The sequence below is a fragment of the Phalacrocorax carbo genome, chromosome 5, assembly GCF_963921805.1.
Source record: "Phalacrocorax carbo chromosome 5, bPhaCar2.1, whole genome shotgun sequence".
NCBI classification, from domain to species: Eukaryota; Metazoa; Chordata; class Aves; order Suliformes; family Phalacrocoracidae; genus Phalacrocorax; species Phalacrocorax carbo.
Window position 1 is genome coordinate 49,834,266 of NC_087517.1, and position 25,505 is coordinate 49,859,770.

General features: G+C 41.0%; 1 protein-coding gene across 3 annotated transcripts in view; it reads left to right on the forward strand.

Annotated features, from left to right (window-relative positions):
- Nucleotides 1-25,505, forward strand: part of PAMR1 (peptidase domain containing associated with muscle regeneration 1) — a 58,827-nt gene that overhangs the window by 26,260 nt on the left and 7,062 nt on the right. The window contains exons 6-8 of one of the 3 annotated variants that reach the window (XM_064452340.1): nt 3,921-4,028; nt 21,294-21,464; nt 24,296-24,508. In XM_064452340.1, coding sequence (XP_064308410.1) covers nt 3,921-4,028; nt 21,294-21,464; nt 24,296-24,508 — 492 coding nt within the window. The remainder of the gene's footprint in view (nt 1-3,920; nt 4,029-21,293; nt 21,465-24,295; nt 24,509-25,505) is intronic. The other 2 variants (XM_064452341.1, XM_064452342.1) reach the window with 2 other exon arrangements.

A 25,505-nucleotide genomic window follows, 5' to 3' on the forward strand; every position in this document is an offset into this window, starting at 1 on the left:
TCAGATGGCATGTGAATGTAAGGCTCTTCTAACAACTGCTGCATTCCTTCTACCTGTGTGAAAAGCAAGCATATCATCCAGCACAGAAAAGCTGCTGTTTTGTGAGACTGTTCTGTTTGAATCAGAGAACTAAGAGCATGGAAGAAAATAGAGGAAGGGGCATGTGTGTCTGCAATTGCAGAATTGCTCAGTGCAGGTGCAGAGTCACTGTCTCAATTATCAAAAACCTGATGCAAAGTCTCATAATTAGCTCAGTGAAAATGCCCTGACATGACTCTTGTGTTGGCTCATTTTCATACCATTAGGGCTTAAAAAAAAAGTGCATACAAAGGACAGATTATTTTCTTTAAGAAAAAAAAGCCATTTCCCATTCTGTGATGAACTCAGTGTTATGAATGACAGAGGCAGGGCTCCAGAATTCCTGTGTTTTTATTAGTACTTAGTGCTTGAGTCCCCCATACAGCTTTCCATCATTTTTCTGGCTGCAAAATAACATTGAAAGTGTAGGTGGGTCTTCATTTTGCCATTGCATTTGAAGCAGCCTCTACACTCTTCTTGGATCTTCCTTGTTTAGCTACATGGAGAATTTTGGTCAAATTTATGCACAGTACTCCTCGCACAGAAGGCTAATCGGAGTGTGCTGCTTTGCCATAGATGAACCCTGCAGGATATATGACTCACCATAACTTGCCTTCTGCACACCCTGGTGACCCACATTTCATGAGGTCATCCAGGGTATATCTGGCTCAGGAAGTTTAGTTAGTTTCTATAATCCTTATATAAATACACAAACCTCCAGTGGATCAGCTGTTAGCAATGATCAGGGGTGTAACCAGCAATCTGAAATGTGCATACCACTGGATGCAGTGCCTATGCCATTTCTTAGCCTGCCCTGTTCTTCAAATGTTACCTTTAGGACCTGTTAGTGACAAAGCAGGAGCAGTTAGCTATTGGTAGTTTGCCTGGGCTTACAGCAGGAGAGGTGATATAGAACAAATGAATGTGATGTAGGCTGTGTTGCATAAGGGCTGCCTACACTCAGGGAAGTAACATTTTCCATATGGTACAAGCTGAATTGATTCTGGTTTTGCTGCCCAGCAGGGAACACATGCTATCTGAGTACTGTTGAGCACTTTATTTCTGCCCCATTTTTAGTGGCAATCATTCTGAGGCTGGGTGGCTGCAAGTGTGGTAATCCATACAGGGCACGTTGCAAAGGGCTTCTTAGAGTTTGTGAGGAGGTCTTATTGTGCACTTTATTATGAGGCTGTTCTGGCCTAATGTGTAGCTGAAGTGAAAGGCTTTTAAAACACTCCCAGTGTCTTTTTATGTGAAGCATTACCTGGCCAGCAGGACAGTGTAGGGGAAGAATACAGCATGCATGGGGCAGCATAGAATTGAAAGTGGGGGCAGCACAGGATTGAAAGCTCTGGTGGCAGCACATTTCAAAAAGAAGCATTTCCCCTGAAATTTCCTTCTGTGCACAGCACTGTGGAAAAGCTGAGGTCCCCAGAACAGATTGCACAGAACTTGCTAGAGCAATTGCCTGTGCTGCAGATGAGAGCAGCAGCAGCACTTCTGCTTACAGGACCAGGCCATGGAGGTGATCTGATATCCCCAGCATCTTAGTGGTGTAATGGAGAGGACTGAAGAAGCATCTTGAGCTGTCAGAACTGAATTCTTTCCCTTTCTGTCTTCCCTTCCTATGAGCTCTGTGTTGGCTTATAAGTAATAGCTTGTTGACACAGTGGCACCAACTGCACAGAGGTCACTGGTTCAACTGCCAGAAGGGTTTTGATTGATACAAAATAAGCTGCAAAGCCTGTATCCCCTTTAGGAAAGGTCACTGCATGGGTGGTTATTAAACAACAAAACCACACAACTTGCTGTGCTGCCTGGACTGGAAGCAGGTCCCATCCCATGCCAAGTGTTAAATGGGAACGACTAATTGGCATGAGTGACTAGGAGTCACTCAACAGACTTCAGATGAGAAGGATGGGAGGCCAGATGGGCGGGCATCAGGGTCTCTTAGGTATTAGACATATGCTGGATCTAGTTAGATGAAAGCCTGTTATTGAATTTCAATAACATTTTACTTTCTGTATCCCCAAGCTAGTGATCTTTGACACAGCATAGGGGCTTTAATCTTTTGTAGTACTGTCCCATGTTGTTTGACTGAAGCCAGGAAATCAAGACTCCTTTAAAAAGAAAAATGTTTAGCGCTTTCGAGTATCAGGAATTTTCAAGGACAATATCTGGCACTTATCCTTGTTCCCTTGACATGCTTACTTTTACAGAATCATGAGACAAAGCTGGGGCAAGGATAAAGCTGAAACTTCACTGGCTTCAAACCAGTGACTACAAAATATCAGTCTGTACCAGCTCTTCTGCTTCTCCTTCTCTTTCTCAGTGATATTTTGCATTAGTTGGATACAGTACAATTGCCACATATATATTCCTTTTAATAAATTAATTACTGTGTTAGTCAGCCTCTCCAGTGAGACCTGGAAGGTATTAATTGCCCAGCCATGTATGAATTGCTGTTACATCACCACATGAAATCTCCAGAGAAATCCGTATGTGGCATCTATATATTTCTTGTCTCTTGCCATCTGGGTATAACAGACTCAAAGATTATGCTTCAAGTGAAGTCTTTGCAAGGAAAACTGGTGATTCTGGTATCTGTCATTCTGGACTGCAGCGGAGAGAATGCTTTAAATGTAATAATACACAAACTCACCATAGGTCCCCCAGGGCTGGTTGCTCACGGTTGCAACACTCAACGGCTGGTACAAAGATTCATATTTCTGTTACAACCAAAGTAATCAATGTCTTTAGCACAGAAGCACAAAGATGATCTGCAAATGAGTTAGAATGCAGACCTTTCTAGCAATTGTGATTTCCATGTTTAATCTCCAAGTTATCAAGCATACTTGGATAATTCTTTAAGATGGCAAGGAGTATGTTTTGTAGTCAATGTGGGCTGCAACTGAACTCAACTTCTGGTATGGATCCAGATGTGAACTTCACTGCAAAGACTTGTTTTGTTAAGATGGACTTGAAGTGGGGCATCAGATCCTGAACTCCTCGGGTGCTGGAGTTATTTGAATCTTAAACTGGATCTAAATCTTGAGATTTTGGCTCTACTTTCTGTATGCTAAAACCCACGCTCAGTCTGGAAAATAACCTAAGTGGAAATGATTTATTTGTATTTTGAGAGTAAATTATGTTCTGCTCACTCATCTGCCCTTAGAGCAGGCACAAAACAAAGCGTGTGCGTTATTGCACAGTGGAATTTGCTGATATGAAATTTTGGGTTACACATTCTAATATTAATTTATGCTAATATGTACAGTTTGATGTGTATCACTGCTGGATTTGTGGTGTTCAAGAGCTTCCCCAGCAGACTTAGGGTCGTCAAGACCATTCAGAGCTTCCTGAACCCAACACCAAAGAAGTGCTGCTCAGGGGCAAAGCAACTCCCAAAGTCTGGGACAACAAGATTTGAGACCCAAAAAACCCACCAGAACCATGGATCCCAGAACTTATCCTTAAACTGTAGGATGAACAGCAGGAGAAATATAGGTTGATATTAAGCTTCTTTAATTTAGGCTACGCTCTAAACACTGTTCGAGCTTGCTGTAAATTATTTACCTTTCTCACCACTTGTCTACAGATAAAGGACGATGGTAAGAGTAAGTGATGAGTGCTGGGAAAAGAAACGCCCACCCCTATAAGATCCCCTTTCCAGTAAGGAAGAAGAGCAGAAGGCTTTTTGACGTGCATGAAGCCCTTTACTGTGTCTTCCTAACTTTCAGCCAGAATATGTAATTTACCCCAAGACACAATTATCATGAGGAAGAGTAGATAAGACCCGCATCCTGTGAGAGACATTGAATGTTCTTGCTTTTCTTTTATAGCTTGTTCTTCATCTCCATGTCTTCATGATGGAACGTGCATTCTAGACAAAAGCGGGACCTACAAATGTGCCTGCCTGGCTGGTTATACAGGGAATCGCTGTGAAAACTGTGAGTACAGGCACTGTGTGTATCCCAGCCCCCAGGGTTGTCACTGATGCAGGCCATTAAGTGTTAGGAGTGGCATTGATATGTAGGTTAGGTCAGTCATAGTGCCAGAGAATGCACTGACCTTGTGGCATTTTTAAAGACACATTGCTTGCAGTTTATGAAGGCTTCCACTGAATAGTTCTGGACCTTTATATCTATGTGTAAAAAGGTAAAACAGAATTGGAGCTGGGAAACAGCACACAAGAAATCTTGTAATGGACTAGGCTCATCAGACAGAGATATAGCTGCCTGCTGGTTTCCACTGTGTGGATCAGCTGTTCTCTTCTAAAAGCACAAACCCCAGCTGAGCACTGTGCTTGATGCTCTAGCCAGAGTCAGTCTTAGGAAGTTTGTCTTTCCTCACAGTCACAGGAAAGGTAGAGTTCTGGCACCATGAATAACAGAGACTTGGGATCAAGACAAATGAAAAAGGGTAGATTCTGTCCATATTGTGTTAGTGGCTCTCACTGTAGGTATAGTCATACACCTGTTTTTGTCCTGCCAAGCGAACTGTAAAATAACTGAGTTCAAATGAGTTCAAATCAATTGTCTGTTCTAGTGATTTAATTCTTTATGCTTGAGCAAATGTCTTCATCTAACAGGGCTTGAAAGAGCAAGAAGGAGTAAGAATTGTGCAATATATGCTATGATAAAGGCAATATCATCTCTACTAGCTGAAAGGTGCATTATGCAATATTTAAAGTCACTGAGCTAGAGCTCCAGCTGACCCTGGAGGATTTCAGTGATACTAGTGAAATCCACTTGGCATCATATTTGGCCCAAGACAGAAAGCATGGCTTACTGTGCCCTGTTGTGGCATTAATCTGGCTGTAAAGCAGAGAGTGCCTTGCCTGCTTCCACAGTTTTCAATCGTATGTCAGAGCAGCCAATATACACTAGACCTCACTACTTCTAAATCTTTTCCCCACCCGTGCCATTGTCAGGAGTGGATTTCTCTCCTGGAATTGCTTTTACTTCATCAGGGGAGTTAAATCATAGTGATGTGGTAGCAACTTGCATGGATCATTTTGAGATAAAAGACCTTTTGATTTCTACATATCTGGAAGTGGCTCATAAGACTTGACTTTTCTCCCAGCAGACCAGTGGAGAGGCAATTTTACATTTTCTGTAAGCCTGAAAATGTTTTGCTCCTGAACAGCATGCCACATTCTGCCAGATTGCACAGATTCTTGTATGCTTTCTGTAGGGAAGGGGTTGCTGAAAATTGAGGGTTGCTGACCTCAGGGCTAATGTGGCTGTCTCTTCTGCTACCTCTTTCCTGTGAGCAGTTGTTTAACAGGTCATTTAGGGACTGGAAACTCCCGAGCTCTTTGCAACTGCTCAGTGATATTAATTCTGTTACTGTCTTTAGGAGAGAGTTAAAAAAACCAAAAGATTCCTGTCTGGTTCAGAAACAACCTAAATTTCAAATTAATTAAATTTCCAGCAAACCTCAACCCTAGTTTTGGCAGGCTCTACACTACAGTCAAGGCAAGAAATGAAGCTCACATACTTTTACTAGTTTTCTTTTGTATTTCCAGCATAAAAACTTCACCCATGCAACACACAGAGCAAACAACAGAGGTAGTTGAAAAGCAATAGGATGAGACTTCTGTCTTATTGTAAACAATGAATGGTATAGTTAGTAACTGAATAAAAGGGAGGAGACACTTAAAAATATATTCAGTAAGATTTTTAACTTGACAGGAACCCTGTAGTTTGGTTTGTGAAAGAACAGTTTAGGTGGATAAAATACTGTTACTTTATGATGTTTGTGGCTGTATGCTTGCCTTTTGCTTATGCTAGGAAGTATTTTTTCCAACACCTATACTGCTGCCTTCTATTACATAGACAAAGGTTGACATTTTTTTCTTATATGTGAATAGAAAACCTCCCAGTGGGAAAACGTCATGGCAAATCTCTGTCCTCTGTGGCTTCAAAGAAGTTTTTTCTTAAGATATTTCCTTCAGTTTTGCCAAAATGTATCCTAAGTATTTTCCAGTGTATGGGGGGAGGGGGGGAAAGGCAGAAAATTAGAGTTTGATTTGTTTTTTAAGAGCAAAGGGAAGAACTGGAAAAAATATCTGTGGCTGTAATTCTTTAAAAATTAGTCATGTAGTTTCTTGAACAGCATTGCAGTTTAAATGTTAAAAGGAGATCTTGTCATGCTCAGAATCTTTCTGTTTGTTAGACAGCAGCAACAACAGTGCTGTCTTGTGAGGTGGAGCTAAAGGAAATAAATTTATTTCTGCAGAAAACCATCACAAAAGGGTCACTTTTGGAATATTGAATATGACTTTGGACACTATGAGGCTGATTCTTTCAGTCTGGTTTTCTTGGAGCAAGTCAGGTGCAATCTCATTAAATTAAGTGGATTTACATTGATGAAAAATAAGTACAAAAGAGAAGAAAAATAGAGCCCCTTAGTGTTACATGCATGTAGAAGATCTGAGGTGGTGCAACAGAAGGTACCCAGAGAGATATGAGGGTTTTAAAGAAATCCAAGGGACGTACTTCAGAGGAAGGGAGACTGTGGGATTATCTCATTGAGGAATAAGTTATGGCCAAATTAAACAAATTAATCTATGGATATTTCATGACAGAATCAGAAATCTTCCAAGTCCCTCACCATCCCAATGCAGCTGTGTCTTTTTGTCTGTTACCAAGTTTAGTTTTAAAGATGTGGGAATCACTATTGGAATTATAGAAATCACCTTAATGAGATAAACCACAAGGAACCGATTTTTTCCTCTGCTAAATTAAATTCCATCTATTTAACAGGATGATCAACATTGGTTAAGCTGCTTTCCTGGGGTAATATTCAACCCTAATTGTTCTATCAATTACAATTTGCAATATTAATAAAATAATTAAAGGCACATGTTGCTTATAACTAGCAGTCTCTTTTTTCTTCTATTTTTCCTTTTACTACGGCAGCCAGGAAATTGGGGTGTTTTTTTTGTTTACAGTTTGAAGGGCTAATATAGTGATTTAGAGGCTTCAACAGCATGAAGTGAAATGCAGGCATTTGTCTCTCTAACAGCTGTTAATATTTCAATCAGTCCTGTTTCAGGGCAAGAAATATTTTGTCTAAATATATCTGGTTTCACAACAGAGACTGTTTTAAAAAAATCTATATGAAATTGTAAAAAAACATGCTAACCAATAGAGTGAGATCTTCCCTTCTTTCTTCTGCCCTAAAACACAATAAAGACAAGTCCTAGAGACCAGCAGCAAATACCTTCTTACACATAAGTATGCTTTTTTATGATGATACAGTAAGTAGAGAAAAATAATTCCCATTTTAAATACTTTGGCTTCTTTCTGATCTTAAACTAAATTTGCAGTATACCTGCATACCCCTCCCAGTGACCCCTTAGCCATGCTGATATGATTGAGGTCAAACTCAGGCTTTTCTGTCTGACCTCTGTTGATTTTAATGTAAATAATCCTGCAATCAGAGGCATTATAAAAAATTCCAAACCAGATCATCTTGTTCTCTTAGCCTGCAATACCCTGAAACAAAGCAGCAAAAGATGCATGTTAGGGAAAACGTAACAAGCTGACTAGTGGCCTCATCCTGGTGCTCTGCATGCTACAGAACATCCACTCAAGTATCAAACTGTCAGTGACTGGACAGCGTGACAACTACTTGTTCAATTCAGACTAAGAAAGGTCTTTTCCAACATCTCAGTGTTGAGTTTGCCTGCTGAAGATGCAGCTGTAGAGGGATGGTACTGCTGGTACCCCATGGCAAACACTCTCCCCCTCTTCTTGTCCTCCTCCTAGGAGAACAGGGTGTTCTGACTCAAGAGTCCTCCTAGGGCTTGCTGGCCCCAAAGCAAGAGACCTTGACCTCATCCTGCCCTGAAATTTCCTGTTACCTTTATTTCAAACAAAGCCAGGCAAACTAGAGTTCCTATGCAAATAAGAGGAACTCGTGCTGAATGGGGAATTCAGGGCTCAGATCCGATTTCCATTTTTATTCTGTTTCTCGCTCCTGTCTGCCAAGAAGAGGTTTGTTCTGCATCCTAATGAAGGATCTAATCCAATTGACTAAATTATATAAACTATCTCCTTGCTGTAGCCTTTGATGTTCCTAGGGTTGGCCTTACTATGTTCCAACCAGCCTCTGAATATAGCTTTCAGGCCCTTTCTCACTACTGGTATAATCCTCTTCCATCCTTCTTGACTCCATACAACTGTGACTTGGGCTGGTTCTTATGGATGCCCTCACCCTTAGTGACTGGCTGACTGATATTTAAGATAGGAAGAAAGCATTAACACTCCCCCATCCCCCGCCGTGTTCTGCTACAGGGGCCCAGCTGTCAGTGCTTGGCTTAGGCTATACAGAATTTTAATCCCAGGACAGTTTAGGATGAGGCACTGGGAGAGGTTCTGGGCATTAACCCTAGTTTTCTTACCTAACCATGGACATGTAATGTAGAGTCTTCTAAGTGAATGCTTGGAGTTTTTTTAAATTTTGTCAGAAAGATTCTCAGTAACAGGTTTCAAGGAGTGCCATAATGACTGTCTATAATCACTGCCATTTCCATGGCCAATGTAATGGCCAATGGTCACATGTGTTAGACCATACCTACATTGCATGATTACAGTGGAGAACTTTGGGTATATCCAAATTGCCCTTTCTTGCCACTCTGGCCTGGAAATCAGTCCTATTTCAGTTAGGGAAAATGTTCCGAAAAGAACTATGACTCTTACTTTCCCTAGTCCTAGCCCTGCCATAGGGTTTTTTTGGTTGGTTGTTGGCTTTGCTTATTTTTTTCCAGTGGAAAATAGCTTATTACAGCTTTTTTAAAGGGACAGAATTCTTCCCCGCTTGTGTCAAGGTGGATTTTTGATGGCTATGTCAAAGAGATGAAATTAATAGTACTCTTTCTCCATTACATTTCTACTGTCCTCCCTATAGGCTTGCATGTATAGGGTTGGAAATAAGAATACAAGTCCTGCTGCTGCCAAAGCACTTAAGTGCCTGGAGCTGCTAGGAGTAAAGGCTAGTGGCCTTTTTTTCACTATCACAATCCAAGGGTTCACCTGCCTTGAGACCCACACACTAGCAAAAACCTGTAACTGGAATGTGGCAGTTCTCAGGTCTTGCAGACCCATCAGGGTTTACAGGCTGGAACTTTAAAGCAGCATCACCCTTTAGCCTGTCATACAGCAACCCTGTCATGTGAACACAGGCAGGATGCTCTCAGAGGTGGCTCCTTCTCCAGGACCTTCCTGGGGTTCCCTCCCAGAGGCAACATAGTATCGCTACTTGTGCCTTGAGCACTATTACTTGGTTAAACTGCTCTTTATGGGCAAGACTGTTCAGTCCAGTTCAGACAGGGTGAGATAATCCTGCCGTGAAGCCATGGCCAGTGCAGTCATACAGGAGGCTTCATTGACCCATGTATCTCCGTAAAGCCAGGTAAGATAATAGTACTGCAGTCCTCAGAGAGGTTTTTAAGTCACCTTCAGAGTTCAGCTGTGGTGGGATAATGCCCTCTTTTGTTTTCCTGAGTTGATCAGAAGAACATTGTTATGCTGGCTAGATGTTTGCTGGGATGTTAACCTTGCTGCCCCATACTGGCCCACAGTATACTCCTTTCCAGGAGAATCATGTGTTTAGGAGGCAAGATCTGTATTGTTTAGTGCCTAGTGTGGCAATTTGAAGGGCTTGGCTTGAGATGGAGGTAGAGATTTCTGCTCCCAGTTTTCACTTCAGTGTATTTCCTGGAGGTTTCTCCCTTGGTTAGAAGGATGCTGGAACTGTTTACACAGCAACTGCCAAACCACCAAACATTATGTCCGGTGCTATAAGGTAACCTAACATCAGTTTTGGATTGTCTTAATTCACCGAGCAATAAACTAAACCTGTTTGGCTCCTGTTACACAAACATCCAAGATGCCCCATAGGAGGACAAAAACACCTAAGAGAAAAATCAGGTTGATGGCTGAGGATGGAAATTACTACAAACACCTGAAGCAATCACTAAACAACTGCTGCTTGTGAATCAGCCTGCAGAAAATTACCCCCTAGGACTGCTCTTTCCTTTAGCTCTGTCAATACAACTGTCGGATTGGGCAAGTCATGCAGTCTCTGGGAGGAAGTTGCTCATACCATTTAGCAGTGTTTGATCTCATAATATTTTTATACTATTCTGAAACTCCAGTAAGCACAGGTGACAGCAAGGCTGAAAGAGACAGGACATCTGCTTTACTGACAACTCCTCTTGTCCCTTTGTTATTTTCTCAGTGTCTATTAACTAGCCAGTTTTTTTAGTTCTTAAGAAAGTGAAACATGTCTGGTTAAAACCCATGGTATTCTGCCCAGAGCACAGCCCCAGGCATTGCTATCAGAAATTGTCTCTTTGTTAATGTAATCCATCCAAGGATAGGCCTGCCATATGAAAAGACGTGTATTTCTAAACCACATTAAATGGTTTCATAGGGAACCACAGGTTGGACCAAGCTACATTCCAGGTACTCTTGCCAGGCTGGATGGGACAAGGATACTTTTCTCTGTCGTTTCATCACTGAATCACTTAGGAGAATAAGTTTTCCTGACAGGTCTGCTCTAATGTACAGCATAAATCAGCTCTTCAGCACAGAATAACTGCATGCAGGCTAAAAAACCAGTCTGCATCACTGGCACACTGTAGTCTCACTCCCACCTCTTGCAAAGGTCACAGACAACAGGGGGCTGGTATACAGTTTTAAGTTGTTGATGGAGATGTTTTCTGCCTCCTAGCTGAGAGGGGAAAAAGATATCTCTTTTGGGTTTCTTTGAGCTAGAAGAAATGACAGAAGGGCCCAGAGTAGATGATAGATTTGGAGTCTTCCTCTAACCACTCCATGTCCTCTCTGAAGACTGCTGATACACTGTAGCCTCTGGGGTGCAAACATACGGACTGCACATTCTTGAAGTGCTTTGAGGTAACCTTAAGACTACTTTGAAAGTTTGCTGGAATAACCAGCGTGCTTAGATGCTGACAGTTTCATTCTTTTCCCCACAAAGTTCTTTCGAAGGCTTTGTTCCTCCCTGAGGATTTCATACTCAAACATCTCTGACGCAAGCTACCTTACACACTTCCCTTTGTTGCGCTCTTGGGCATGATTTCACTGTCTTGCACACTCTTTGCAGCTGACACAAAACATTGCCAAGGCAGAATGGTCCCAGGTGATAGGAATGATGCTACAAACAACCAGGCAGTATCCCACTTGCTCTTTCTTATGGCTCCCATACTCTTCTTTGTTTTCTTCAAGAGCTCAGGAACTGCATTTCACAGCCAACCGAATTGTCCTGCTACTTCCTTAGTAATCTGCTGCTTTTTAGTTCCTTTCATTTTCTTTTTCCCTACATTCTCATCTCAACACTTCGTAATTTCCATCTCTTTTTCTTAAACAGGCAATGCCAGATCTTCCTTTCTGTCTGAAATCCAGCTCAGATCCCTGCAAAAGCCTAAATAAACTATTCTGTCAGTTATGCTAGGGTGAATCTATATCATTAAATGGTGTTTTCCTGTTACAGTTAATGCATATTCACAAGCATTGTTTCAAAGCAATACTTTGAAATACAATTTGAAATATAATTTAAATACAATTGAAAAATTGTTTCAAAGCATTTCTTTAGAGTGCCTTTCTCATTCAGCATTGCCTGGGCTTGTCCCTGTTTAGCTGGAAAGCTGACATGTCCAAAATGAAACACCTCAAGATTATTTACTCTCCTTTGTAATTTGATATAATAATGAGCATATCAGCTTCCCTGTTGCCCTATAATCTTCCCCCTGAGCAGATAGTGCTGTCCTCTGCAGTGTGATATTGTGATACTTTCCAAGGGACACACTGGGGAACTTATTCTAAATATTAGTTCTTGCCAGTGATAGTGAAAGTAAATGTTGAGGATCATTAGGATTTCACTCACTCCAGTATCCCATGCACAAACAGGTCCAGTTGTATAATTAAATAGGCCATCCAAGTACCGGAAAGGTTGTATCCAGAGACACAGCTTTCTAAGGGCTAAGAACAATGCTGATAAAGATCAAGTGGCTAATTGTAAGCAACAACTCCAAATTGCCTCCGGATGAATAAATCACAGTGGGTGATCCAAGCATATTTTCACATGGATACGGTCTCATTCACAGAAGCAGGGAGCTGGAAAACATCAGGGGTGAGTTCCAATTGGCTGGAAGGGAATGAAAAGATTTGGATTTCAGTAGGGATTATGTCATAGTTTTGTGTAATTATTCCTAGCTGGTGGAACTGCTGCAAAAGTGAAGAGGCCCAGAGAGCAGGACTGGAAATCTGCTATCTCTGGTACTTGGGGCTGGCTGATCAGCTGCTCTTGTTATGATTTCCTTTGACATCTCCAGGATTAATGTGAGGACTGGAAAAATGCAACAATGAAAGGAGATTTGAACTTCCAGGGCTCTTTCATGTGGGATAAATTAAGGCCAAAAATCTTTGTGGTGAATTGTCTGTCCCAGCATTTCTGCATGAGCTGTGGCTGGAGCCGGGCATGGAGCTGGGAGAAAGTGTCCTGGGGCATCACAAGAGGCATGAAGGAGGGTGGAGGGTTTCCTGTCTTTTGAAACGCCAGTGAGTGTGGGCAGAGATAGTTTATCCAAAATCCACCCTTGCTAGCAACCCGAATGGAAGCTACTGCAGTGCAGGGGGACACTTTCGGGGAATAATCCTTGTTACCCCTCCAGGACTTGTATTTGACAGTGAAGGCCAGTTCCTAAGTGAAATGTAGGCACCTTTGTGGAGCTGGCTGTTAGTATCTTAGCCTTGCCAGCTAAAGTGCCTGTGATAACACAGAGGTTGGAGGTACCTCTGAGACCTCTGCCTAAAGCCTCACCCACTCATTGCTGACTCTGTGGTGACAGGCATGCTTGGGTGTGTGGCTGCAGCTGTTCAGGGCATCCTTGTTCATCTTGGTCAAGGTCCAAGAGTCTTCTTATCCCAGATAATACTGCCATCACTGTGAACACCTTTTTATCACAGTGGTTTCCTTGCCCTTTCCTGTACAGGATCTGCTGCAGTGTTTGCATGTACATATGTTCTCTGCTTTGAGAGTTTTGCTTTAAAAAAAATAATTTTCAATCCAAACCTTAGCACTCTTGGCTTTCCTTGTTCACCCTCTTCTAATTTCTGGTTGTAAAAGTTGCAACCACGCTCTTCTTTCACCTAAAATACAGAGCCTGCCAGCTCCAAAAAGCAAAAATTCTGAGGGGCAACAAAGATGACCAGCAAGTGTGCTAGACATCACCAGCCCCCTCAGACATGGCCCATGTAAACACACACCACCCCCAGGATGCATTTCCTTCAGACAGTCCTGACCAAGACCACCTGTTCTCCAAAGTGGCTCAGCTCCCAGCTGTCTGTTCCTGCTGTGGGGAAGAATGATGATCACATAGCAAAGCTAATGCCACCAAGCATCTCCTGCTCTCATTCACATCCAGCTCTTGCCAGGGTCTGGAGCAGAAAAGCTGGGCTTCTTGTCCATGTGTGGCTCCCTAGTCAGCAGTGCTCTCCAGTGCAGGGGTGGTAGGAGGTTCAGGGAGGTGGTGGCAAGAAGGTTAATATCCTTATGGTGGAGCCTGCAGTGTTTGCTACCATTTACTCAGGAGAGCTTGGGCTGAGAGTTGATATTGAGAGCAGATTCAGAAGATGCCAGGCTCTTTTCTAAGTATAAGTACCGCTGAAATGATTGCAGGCTCAAGGAGACTGTCAGCGGTGTCACAGAGAGAAGGACATTCCCTCCACAACTTACACAGCTTGCTTTATGAGGTGTTGCAGGACCTCGTGAATCCTATGGTGCTATCAGTAGACTTATGATGTGCCCATGATCCCAGCATGCAGAGAACCTTGAAGATGGAAAGGTGCCAGACAAGAACACTGGGACTCCTAAAGCATAAGCCTGGAGTCAGGGCTCCTGCCTCATAGTGTGTGTGACCTGATACATCAAAGTCTGGAAGCCCTGGGCAGAGGAGAGTGCAGAGCCACACTGCCTCAGGATGGCAGGATGGCCTGATGCCTCCTGATGCTGGTGGGCTGTTTCATGAAACCCATTGCCAAACTCATATGCTTGAAAGCCCTTGCTTGAAAGCCCTGCTCACTGCTTATGAGAAGGAATAAAAATGCAGTTCTCCTGAGCACTCTGAGCCACAGCCTCCAGAAATCCCTCACCTCATTCCCTTCTTGAGGACACAGCCATTCCAAAAACAATTTGACAACCAATATCCTTATGTTTTTTGCTAAAGTTAGACTTTGTGGGCTTCTGTGTTAGGCATCAACTGTCTCTGGGCTGCTATGCCAAGCTGCAGAGGGATGGTGTCTCAGGAGAGCCATCTGAGTCCTCCCCCACGTCAGTTCTTTTCTGCCAGCAAAACCTATGAGAACCTGGGCTGTCTTCACCTTGTGGATGCACATTGGCAAGAAAAGGGATGTGTAGGAATAAATGGTATCAGAGATTTACATGGACAGACAGAGCTCATGAGCCAAGATTAGGAAATGAGCTCTGTTGTGAGTGAAGACAACAAATTCTGGAAGTCTGTATTCAGAATTGCTCTTTACTCATGGGGCTTTGCAAAGGGCATCAATACCCAGCAGTAACTGCTAAGCTGTTCACAGCTGGTTCCCACCCTAGCTCCCATGCTTTGCATTCAGGCACACTGAACTGCCTGTCCCATACGGCTCCATCACCTCTGTACAAAACACCACTGCTGAGAATAATGAGTGGATTATGTAATGGTATAATTATTTAATGCTGATTTCTGCACAAAGCTGGGTCAGTTTAACTGTAAATATAGTAAGAAAGATGGCAGGGCTGTTCCAAACTCTGCCACTCACTCACTGCTTGCCTTCAGGTAAATCACTTGATATCTCCATGCTATAGCTTCCCCAGCAGCAAAATGTAGACTGACACTAATTTTATAAAAAACTTTGGAAATACAGAGATTATAAGCTTTAAGGAATGTTATATAATGATACTCAGGTAGTCATTTAATCAGACTTGCCCTCGAAACAAAAGTTAAGCCAGAAAGAAGAATTTGATCAAATCAGAGACTTGCAGGCCAAAAGTCAAACCTGATGGGATTTGCCACTATTGACTTTAGGAGGCTTGGCTATAGGCAGGGACTGTGAATATCAGTGAGCTGCATGGAGTGCATGTAGGTAGAGCTGGCTGGGAGTTTTCTGTTAGAATGGATTCACAGCAGTAAATTTTCAAAGGAATTTATATTTTCTGCTGGATTTTTTAAAATTATAATTTTCTTAATCAGAGAAAAAAAAAGAATCACTTCCATGTACTCTGCATGTTATGCTTCCTCCAGCAACAGCTCTTAGAGCTGTGATTTCTGGGACTTCCAGGTTCTCTGCCTGCAGAGCGCTTGCCAGCCACTGCCGTGGAGCCAGGAAACCCCAAAGCTCAGGATCCAAACTCCTGGTGCTGAGGTTCCCTGCACAGAGTTTCTCTGGCTCAGGGGCTGCTGTGGCTTTTAGCAGCACCCTGGGTCATGATAGTGTTGACTGAAGAAAGGAATGTCATTTAGGCTTTGTCCTGAAAAAATGTCCTCTTTCTGAGGATAGATATTTAAATTTCTTCAGTTTCAGTCTCTGTCAGGCTTTCTCTGACAGTCATTAGACTGGTTTGCCTCAGATGGTGGCACCTGGGCTGCCAAAGCAAGTCCACAGCTCGCTCTCTCACTGCAGAAGAGGTATCCTAGGATTCATAACAGCAGAAGTTGCTCTACTCCCCTACTTGTTACCAAGTGCAGTTTCTGTGGCCATTTTCAGCGTTTGGCCTCCACTGAGCATGCCAGCACACCTTATGTGAAAGCCATATTACAAGTGCATAGAAAAATGATCCCCAGAGCCACTACTAGATAGTCAAAATGTGCTATATACATTAGCACGGGTCAGCCTGAAAGCCAAACTCTGACTTGGGAATATACAACAAGATAAATTTCTTTAGCAGTATTAAAAAATCCTGTAAGCAAATTAAGAACAAAGCTCCATACAATTACAAGCTCTTGCACCTTTTTAGTGTCAGCAATGAGAAATGAAATTTATTTCAGGCATGCAATATATTATTGAAAGGTTGTGCAGAATTTAGAGATAATGTATGATATGTGTGAGGGGGTATATATTATTTAATGAGGAAATGGGTGAGAGGAATGCAGCAGACAAAAATGGTGTTCATTTAATGAAGGGACCCTGGGATAAAAGCAAATGATAATTCCATCAGGCAGGATTTGAAGGATATTGAAGAGAGAAAAGTGTAGCTCAGAGATCATCTAATTTATCTCACTGCTGATAAAATGAGCATGAAAACTATTTCTAAATGGCAGATAATTCAGATCTGAGGAATAGCTCTTACATATAATTTAAAAGGGAGAGGAATTTGTACTGGTATTATTAATAATGGAACATTTTACTTAAAAATTCAGGGACTTACTGTTCCTCCAAGTCTAGTTTTTCTCAGATTGAGGAAAGTTGTCTGTGAAATGTGGAGCCATTTTAATGTTTTATATGGGACAGAAATACTGTTCTCTTTTTTCCAAGACACCAAAGTAAGAGGAAAGAAGGGTAATAAGTTTTACTGGGAACCTGTGAGTTTTTTAGGCACCTGTGAGACAGTTGAGGCAGCACTGGTTTTTATTCTCTTAACAACTGGACTGTCACAGCTGAGCATTTCTGCCAGAGGTGCCTGTAGCCACCTTGTCTTATACCTTCCTACTTTGCTCTCTTATGAACTGTACAGAGCTGTATCAGGCCAAAACTCACCTCAGACCCTAAAGTGACAAGGATTACCTATATGCTGGTATAGACTAATTGTGGAGCTTCCCAGGAAGAACACTGTGTAGCAAAATATGGAAAAATTAAAATAAAAAAAAATATCTCAGCTCATAATGGGCTTGCTAGTGCTGCCCTGTTCTCTCCAAAGTTGTTCCAGTTTTATTTAGCTGAAGTTTCAATTTTCAAATGATGAAACTCATAATTTCCACTTACATCCTACTATGCCTTTCAAACATTTGTCAACGAGACTTTCATAGAGTTTTTCTTGAGCAAGAATTCTCCTGTTCTTAACTTCATCCTGCCTGAATATACCTCTTTGTCTTCCTTTAAACATTTTACTGTATCCTTTCTGGTTTTAGATTTTAGATTATTGTAGTTTTTAGCTTTTGCATGACTGGGGTGCTCATTCTTAGCTCTTAGTCATTCTCAAGATTGTATTTCCCTAACATTAGTTTCACCTTTTCCTGAAATGTCTCCAGTTTTCCTATTGTTTTCTAGATAGAATTTCACCAGAATCTCTATAGGTGTGATGACACCATAGCATGCCTAAGACACCTTGAAGTTAAGTAACCAGAGTCACAGGGTAGTAGGACTCATTTATTTCATGTGGAGCAGAGCAGTCTAACTAGCGGCCTACGGACAGTTTAAGACCATGGAGTGTTCCAGGCCAGCCCACCACCTGCTTCCCAAGGAAGTGCCATCCAAATGGCTCACAGCTGTAGCACTGTAGCAGTCAGGCTAGGCCAAGCACAGATGTAGCTGGGGATGGATACAAGGTGGGATGGGGATAGCTGTGGGTGGGTGAGGGTTGTGGAGCGGGATCCAGCCTGCATGACTGTGAAAGCTGGACCACACAGAGAAGGAGGACTGATTTAAGAAATACTCAGTAGATGGCAGAATCAGGCCCATCCTGCCTAGGCAAGGGAATCTGAAATCATATCAAATATCTTAGAGAGCTTAGAAACTGAAGACAATTGGGTCAGCTCAGGTGGTTGGATTTTATGGCTAGTGTGTATCCAGAGGGGAAGGGCAGAGCTAGGTATGAATGACATTCACAAAATGTTCTTTTCCTTTCTTTTTACTTCTGAGAAACATCTGTTGGAGAGTTGGATATAGTCTTACACCAGGAGAGAATGTTGAAAGACTTCAATAACATATCTCAAAGGAGGATGTCCTAAAATTCAATGGAATATACTGCACATTCTGAAATATGTGAGAACCCATCAGATTTGTGTTCTTGATGGGAAGGTATCTACAAAAAGATAAGAGAGAATTGGAGGAGGCACACCGGGGCTAGGATTCCCTTCACAATGACTGTTCAAAGCTCCATTGCCTGAAGGGAAAAGGTGCAGAAGAGCTGCCTGAAACATATTAGGTGAAAGGGATAAAAAGAAGTCAAACTGAAGAGGGAAAAAAGCTATAGAGCTTAAACCAGAGCAGTGGAGGCAGGTACTAGAGTAACTGTATGTGTCTTTCAGGCTAGATAATATAGCTGAAAACAGAGAGCTCAGCTGTGGTGCTGAGATGCAGGGCAGATCTCAAGATTCAAAACAATACATTTGATTTGTAGAGAGAAAGAATGCACTTACAAAATGAGCCAAAGAAAAAATAAAATGAGTGGCTGTGCTTCCAGTGGCAAAGTTTAGAGAACAGGACAGGCCATAAGGTTACAGTAGAACAGACAACCAGTAGGTAAAGGCATGGGAAACAAAAGGGACATATCTATTAATAATACTTCCCTGTTTTGCCATCAGAGAAACCCTACGGTGACTCTGTGACACAAGTGGGTATGAGCTAATGATTTTAACATCCCTGTGAGGAAAGGGGTGCTCTCATTTGTTACATACAGCAGATGAAGCAACTTACCCATGGCCACAGTTTTATAGCTATGATTAGATCTCATGACCTTCTGCTTCCATATCCTCTACTCTAGGCCATAGTTCTAGTACTAAATGAATCTGTGCACGCAACACTGAATTTACATCATAAATAAAACCAGAGTTTTTCCAGCTGGGCCATACCATCACAGAGAATCTAAAGAAAGTCTGACAAACAAAGCAAATCAAAAGGACTATAAACTATCTTAATCACTTAAGACACTGAACAAGAACAAATACTTACAGTTTGTGGAAAAAAAAGTAAGTGTAGCTTGGTGACATTTTTTCCAGGATGGACCTAGAACACAAAAGCACCAAAACATTTGTTCTGCAGAGCTGACCTGGACCACAAGCAAAACAGAAAACCTGTATTTATGATAAAAAGAAGAACTCTGAGTGGTGCATAGATGTTTCCAGTGATCTTCTTTTCTCATTTGACAAGCTGAGTGTGACTTTACATTGAAAGAGAGAAATATAAATGTAGTGAAATAAATTCCTGTTCAGAGAAAGATATGGAGGGAGTGACCGGGAGAGCAAAGATCATGACGAGGAAGACAAGTGTTCTGAGAATTTAAAATAGTAGAAAATCTCTGCTCCCATTATTTCCCTTTCATTTATGCATGTGCTTGTGTATACACATATGCACCTATATATGCATGTATATGTATCTGTGACTATATTTCGCATGAGAAACATCAAGGGCTAGGAGTGAATTTTGTTGAGTATTTATCATTACTCTTTCTCTAAGGATGACACTGATTCAGAACACTTGCAGCCAAGAGAAAATGTTGAGCTCTCCTAACTGGATGTGTTTTGGTTTGGAACTGTCAGTCTGGGCCCATCTCTAAGGCTTAAGTATTAGACAGTTGTTCTTTCCAAGGCTTGTGCTACTAGTGCACAAATGATTCTGCCAACTCATTGTTTGATGTTTGTAGTAATCTGTAAAATGAGGGGAATTTCTGTGGACCCTTTTTCCTGTGAATGCTGCTGCTTTAGGACTGTTACTCAAGAATCTCTGCCTTACGTGAATAATTGGATGGTCTACAATCCATATAAATAGATGCATTCATGTGTACTCTGTAAGGACTACAGGGCTGAGGCCTTAGAAAAGTTCTTCCTCTGGAAGTGTAAGGATCAAAATTTGGCTGTAGGTTAGGAAGCAACTTGTTATGAGGCAAAACAGAGAAAGTCATATTCTAAAAGCATAAAGTAAGGATGAGCTCTTTAACATTCATCTATCTATCTTCAGCGGAGTAACACAGCTCCCAGGTAAAAAATCCATATGCATATCTAAATCTTGCACTGAATCCTTTCCTATGCAGTTTTCCACAATGAGTGGCCAGGCAAAGCCAGAGACACACAGAGAGATGGATAACTGTGTAGATAGTAAAAAAACCTGTTTCCTACGTTGTTGTAATTTCTACATACAGAAATACTTACTTACATATAGTTTCTACATACAGAAAATTGTTTTTAAAAAGTGATTTGGAGAAGGTGAATAGGGCATGGATGTTCTCTGTGTCTCATTATGGAGAAAGTAGAGCATCCAATGAAATTATCAGGTGGCAGGAGAAAAACAAAACCAAAGCAAGCAGTGTATTTTTCACACGACACTTAGTCTGTAGAACTCGTGGACACCAAGTATATAGTTCAGTTTAGAAAATACTTGAACAAATTGTTAAAAAATCACCAGGGTATGTTATACCAAAAATACCATTGTAGTTCAGGTAGTCCTTGAGCCCCAGATTGCTGAATGCTGCCAGAATATGCCAGGAAAGTATTCTATATGTTTGCTCTGTTTTTATATTCCTTCCATCAAATCTACTGTTTACCACCATTGAAGACAGGTTTCTGTGCTGGATGGACCTTTGTTCTTTTTCAGTGTGGCTGGTTTGATGCTCTCAGAGAAATCTTGCTTACCGTGTTTAATATTTACTACTTGCAGTAGCTACATAGACCATTATCTCTAAGTATTGTCCCAATAGAGCAAACCCTGTGGAAAGGGTAAATATCACAGTTCAGTAAATATCAAAGTTCCTTTTTAATGTCATTATGATAATGTATGACCTACACAAATAGTGGTGCTTTAATATTTCAGTGAGGTTATCTGAAACACTATATAAAAATGGAAAGAAGAATTTGAAAGAATTTCAATATAAGGCTTTTAAGGATCTAAACTTTTTCTTTACCAAGCATGGTAGTCCATTGAAAACCCCTGTTAAGATAGGAAGTGCTTCAAGTACTAATATTTTGAGCAAATTAACCCTAATGATACAAACACTCAGACACATCATCACTTCACACTTCTGAGTAATCCCATGGAACTGAGTGGATCTAAATATGTTTTGAAAAGTGGCATATATGTAAGTGTGTGTAGAACTGATGTCTAAACAACTTTCTAAAGATTGGCATATACCTGTCTTGTAATTTTGACTCCTGTGGCCATTTGAATTGGTTTTTCAATGTTCTAAATAAAAAATCATCCTAACACAGTCCTGTTTTTGTAATAAAGTGGATTTTTTTGAAATATCTGAACTGTCAGTGGTGATGTGTAGGACTCCAGGTGCTCCCGCTCATGGTATTGTGGAAGGAGATGACTTTAAATACGGGGCCCAGGTTTACTTCAAGTGCAACGCAGGTTACAGCTTAAAAGGCAGTCGTGTTGCCTACTGTCAGCTTGATGGGATTTGGTCAACACATCATCCTGAATGTGGTAAGGTCACTTTAAGTTTTGATTCTTATCAAATGTTTCGGCCAATGTATTCACATGAAACTAGAATATCCAAATCTCACTTGAAATTTGGAAGATCCATGGCTTAACATGATGTTCTTTTGTCTTCCTGTCTTTAAAAAGCAGTAGAGATTCTTATTTTACTCTGCTGGAGCTCAAGCCTGCAAGACTTGCTTATATAATGGTCTGACTGAAACATCAAATGACCGAAAAATAATTTTTTTCAAAGACTTTAGGCATACATCCTTCTTAACACAGACTGAAAGTGTCTAGGACCAAAATCAAGTGACAGACATTGTGCAACAATGAATAGCTACTTCCATTACTGTGTACCTCTGATACCTTCTCTGCAGAAGTCTGGTGCACTCTGTGGAGGTGACTGGGGGCTTACTGCATGAAGACTAGACTCTTATTTCAACAGAATTCCCATCCTAGAGAAAAACTGATAAAAGAGAAACTTCCGTTCATTTTGGCTATGCAAGTTGGCATGCCTACCATTCACATTGATTCAGCTGAGAAATTCCAAGCCCCTCTTCTCACCCAAAGAGGCTTTTAATTTTCCTTTAGTTGCTTTGTATTGCACAATATTGTTTCAATATTCCAGAATAATCTGTATCAATTGGAAAAGTGCTTTTACAAGTGTGTTGTGGCAAACAACATAAATTTTGGGAGGAGTGTTGTGACAGGGCTGTATATAAGTTCATCTGAAAGAGCAAACAATGGGCATTCTTCTATCTGAAGAGAATGTCTCCAGTTGCAGTAAATGTAATATCAGGATTGTGCTAAAGTCCCTGCTGCATGATGTCCTTGGCTAAAGATCTATTGAAAGATCTGTCTCTAGACTTGGCTGTTACTGAAGTGCTAGGTGGTGTAATTTAGGTCTCTCTTTCCCAGATGTTTTATCTTTGTTTTTAATCCATTAAAAAAGTCATAACCCTGAGCTTAGGGAAGAAGAGAATTACTGTCCAAGTTAATGATAGGCATAGGATGAAATAAGAGAAGGCCTTCATTGACTTATTTGGTTGAGCTTAGGTATATTTAGAAACATGCACTCCACTCATCAGATGATGCCTCTAGGCTAGATATCAGTGCAGAAAGCAACTTGCAAATAAAGCATTACACTGTGGGTGATTCCCTGTCGCCTTTAGCTGTTATCAAGTCTCAGTCACTTGTGGTTCACAAGTAGGAGAGCCTGTGAGGTACAGAGAAGAAAAATGGAGCCAAATTAAAAGGAGACAGGGCTCTCCTTCTCCCTTCTGGGTGAGAGGAAGTTCAGACATCCTCTTTGTTTACTGAATATGACTCATGTGGAAAAGTATTTAAGTACATATACAAACTTCAGCATATGCTAAAATCCAATGTTGTTAAAGCAAGCACTGAAATATATGCTTATCTTGAATTATATACGCAATGTTAAGAGCATATGCTCTTCATTGAACGTGTTACGTTCAGCTATGTGCTTATGTGCTTTGCTGAGCTGTGCTCTGTCTGGTGACATGAGGATACAAGAACAGGACAGGGCCATACCTATGCACTGTTACTGTGCTGACTTCACAGGCATTTAAAGAAATATTTAATTGCTTTATTATACGTTGGTGCTTTTGTGAAGTGAGGCTCAGCAGGCAGCCGTGTCTGAAGCAATGACGTGAAAAGGTGATTTCTGGTCAATTGATATGTCTCCGTCTTCTCAGCCCTCCATAAGCAGAGCAGCACCAACACTAGCTGTCTAAACTAGATGTTCACTGGTTATCATCCAATGGGATATCAGACAGAGGAATTAAACAGAATTGCATGTTACTATCAGCCTGACAAGGAAACTGAGATGAAATCCAAAGAAAAAAAAAAAGTACTTTTTTGGCTGCTAAATAGAAAGAGCAGAGGAGTGCAAAATATAGGGAAAAACATTTATTAGCATCACATCAGGGAATACTGTCATCCAGATTTAGGCCAAAAATTTAATTTTATTGAGAGAAAAAGCCACAACAACAAATAAGAAGAAGGGGAAAATATTGGGAAGGAGGAAGTAAAAGAGGTTTTATAGGCAGAATCTAGCATAAGTAAGCTTTCCATATTAAATTTTTAGTATCAGTAAATATATATATATATCTCTCACACAGAATCACAGAATCTCAGGTTGGAAGGGATCTCAGGGATCATCTAGTCCAACCTTTCTAGGAAGAGCACAGTCTAAACAAGATGGCCCAGCACCCTGTCCAGGTGACTCTTAAAAGTGTCCAATGTGGCCGAGTCAACCACTTCCCTGGGTTCTCTTTCAATTCCTGTATTTCCCTGGGTTATTGAAATCTCTTTCTCAGTGCTAAGAAATGAAAAAGGAGCCAAACAGAAAAGTAAAATTAAGTAGTCTAGTTTTATTATCCAAGTCCAGTGAAGTACTGAAAGTACAGAAAAGGGAGAAGAATGCCAAGGGCCTGTTTCCTGCATATAGTTTAAGTGCATCCTTTTATGCTCTTGAAGTAGCCCTGTTAATGTTAATGGGACATTGACATCATGTAAAGTCAAGGTTCTTTTTCAGGATTGTCGGCTACATTTTAAGGTCTCTCTAACAATTTAGGAATCTTACGCTTTCAGTGAAGACTAAAGTGTGTATTAAAAACAGACATCTGTATATTATCATTTCTTCTTTAATATTTGACCTTTTTGAAGACAGAGATCCCAGATGGGTCTCAAAAAGGCATCTTTAATAAAGTATAGATTGTGTAGTAACATCTGAATGAAATACCAAGCAATCTAATGGGTGAAAATGGCGCTGTAAACTTGATAAAATAGTTACTATTTTTTTCCCCTATCATTAGTTCTAGATGAAAAAAACTGCTCAGATCCTGGTGGCCCTCTCAATGGCTACAGAAGAGTAGTAGAAGACACTGGGCTCCTGAATGGACGCTATGCAAAAATTGGCACAGTCATTGCTTTCTTTTGTAACAACTCGTATGTTCTTAGTGGGAATGAACAGAGGACCTGCCAAGATGATGGACAATGGTCAGGGAAGCAGCCAATCTGCATAAAAGGTAGTTTACAATCTTTTTTACCACAACTCACAAAAGCTGCTATGGCTTTACTGGACTTTGTTTTATATAATTTACACTGGTCAAACAATCATTTTTGCTAAGAACAAACCACCTCGCTGACACCTGATACTGAGATTGGTAGTTTGCCAGCTCTACTAGCTGCTAAACTCAGCCAGAGAAGATGCCAGCGATTCCAGAAGATGTTTCCATCTTTAAACATGGAAAGGAATGTTCCCAAAGACCCTTGTTACATTCATTCTAGGATCAAACCTGCGTAAGAGCAAAATCAAAGAAGAACAGGAGGGAACTGAAATAGGAGGAAATAATTGTCTAGTCAGAGTTTCTGTCATAGGGCCGAGCTTTCCTCTCACAACCCTTTTAAATCAACTGGACCAGTCATGAGTGTAAAAGGCCAAGCCTGGAGGTTGGAGCCTTGAAGGTTTGGTTCAGAAAACCACTAGAGGACATGCTTAAACTATCTGTATTCATCAAAACACTGAAACACATCTTTAAATACTTTTCCAGAAAGGGATTTATGCTGTTGACCTGCAGCTACTTTAAGCATGTCTGAAACCCTGAATAGATGAATGAATTTGGGCTGGGGACCTGCCAAATTAATTTTCCCAAAGCAATTGTTTGACACATATTGTAATGGATTTTTTTTTAACTGAAGTAATGATAATATAAGGAAATATATCTGTCCCCCAGGGAATTTGCTTTATTCTGCTATTCTAGATGGAAATACTCTCTCCCTGAAGCATATAATCATCTGTGGAAAGCATCTTTATTGATTATAATAATTTGTGGAAAGCATCTTTATTGATGTTAACTTTGATAGCGACATAAAGGTTAATACATACAGTAATTGCAAAGAGCTGGATATTGTTAAATCCCACAGAACACAAGTGATCAGGCATACAGATAAAATCCATCCTGCAAAATTCCTTTTCTTCCACTGTGCGCAGAAGGAAGGAGATCGTAGCACACTTATTTGAAT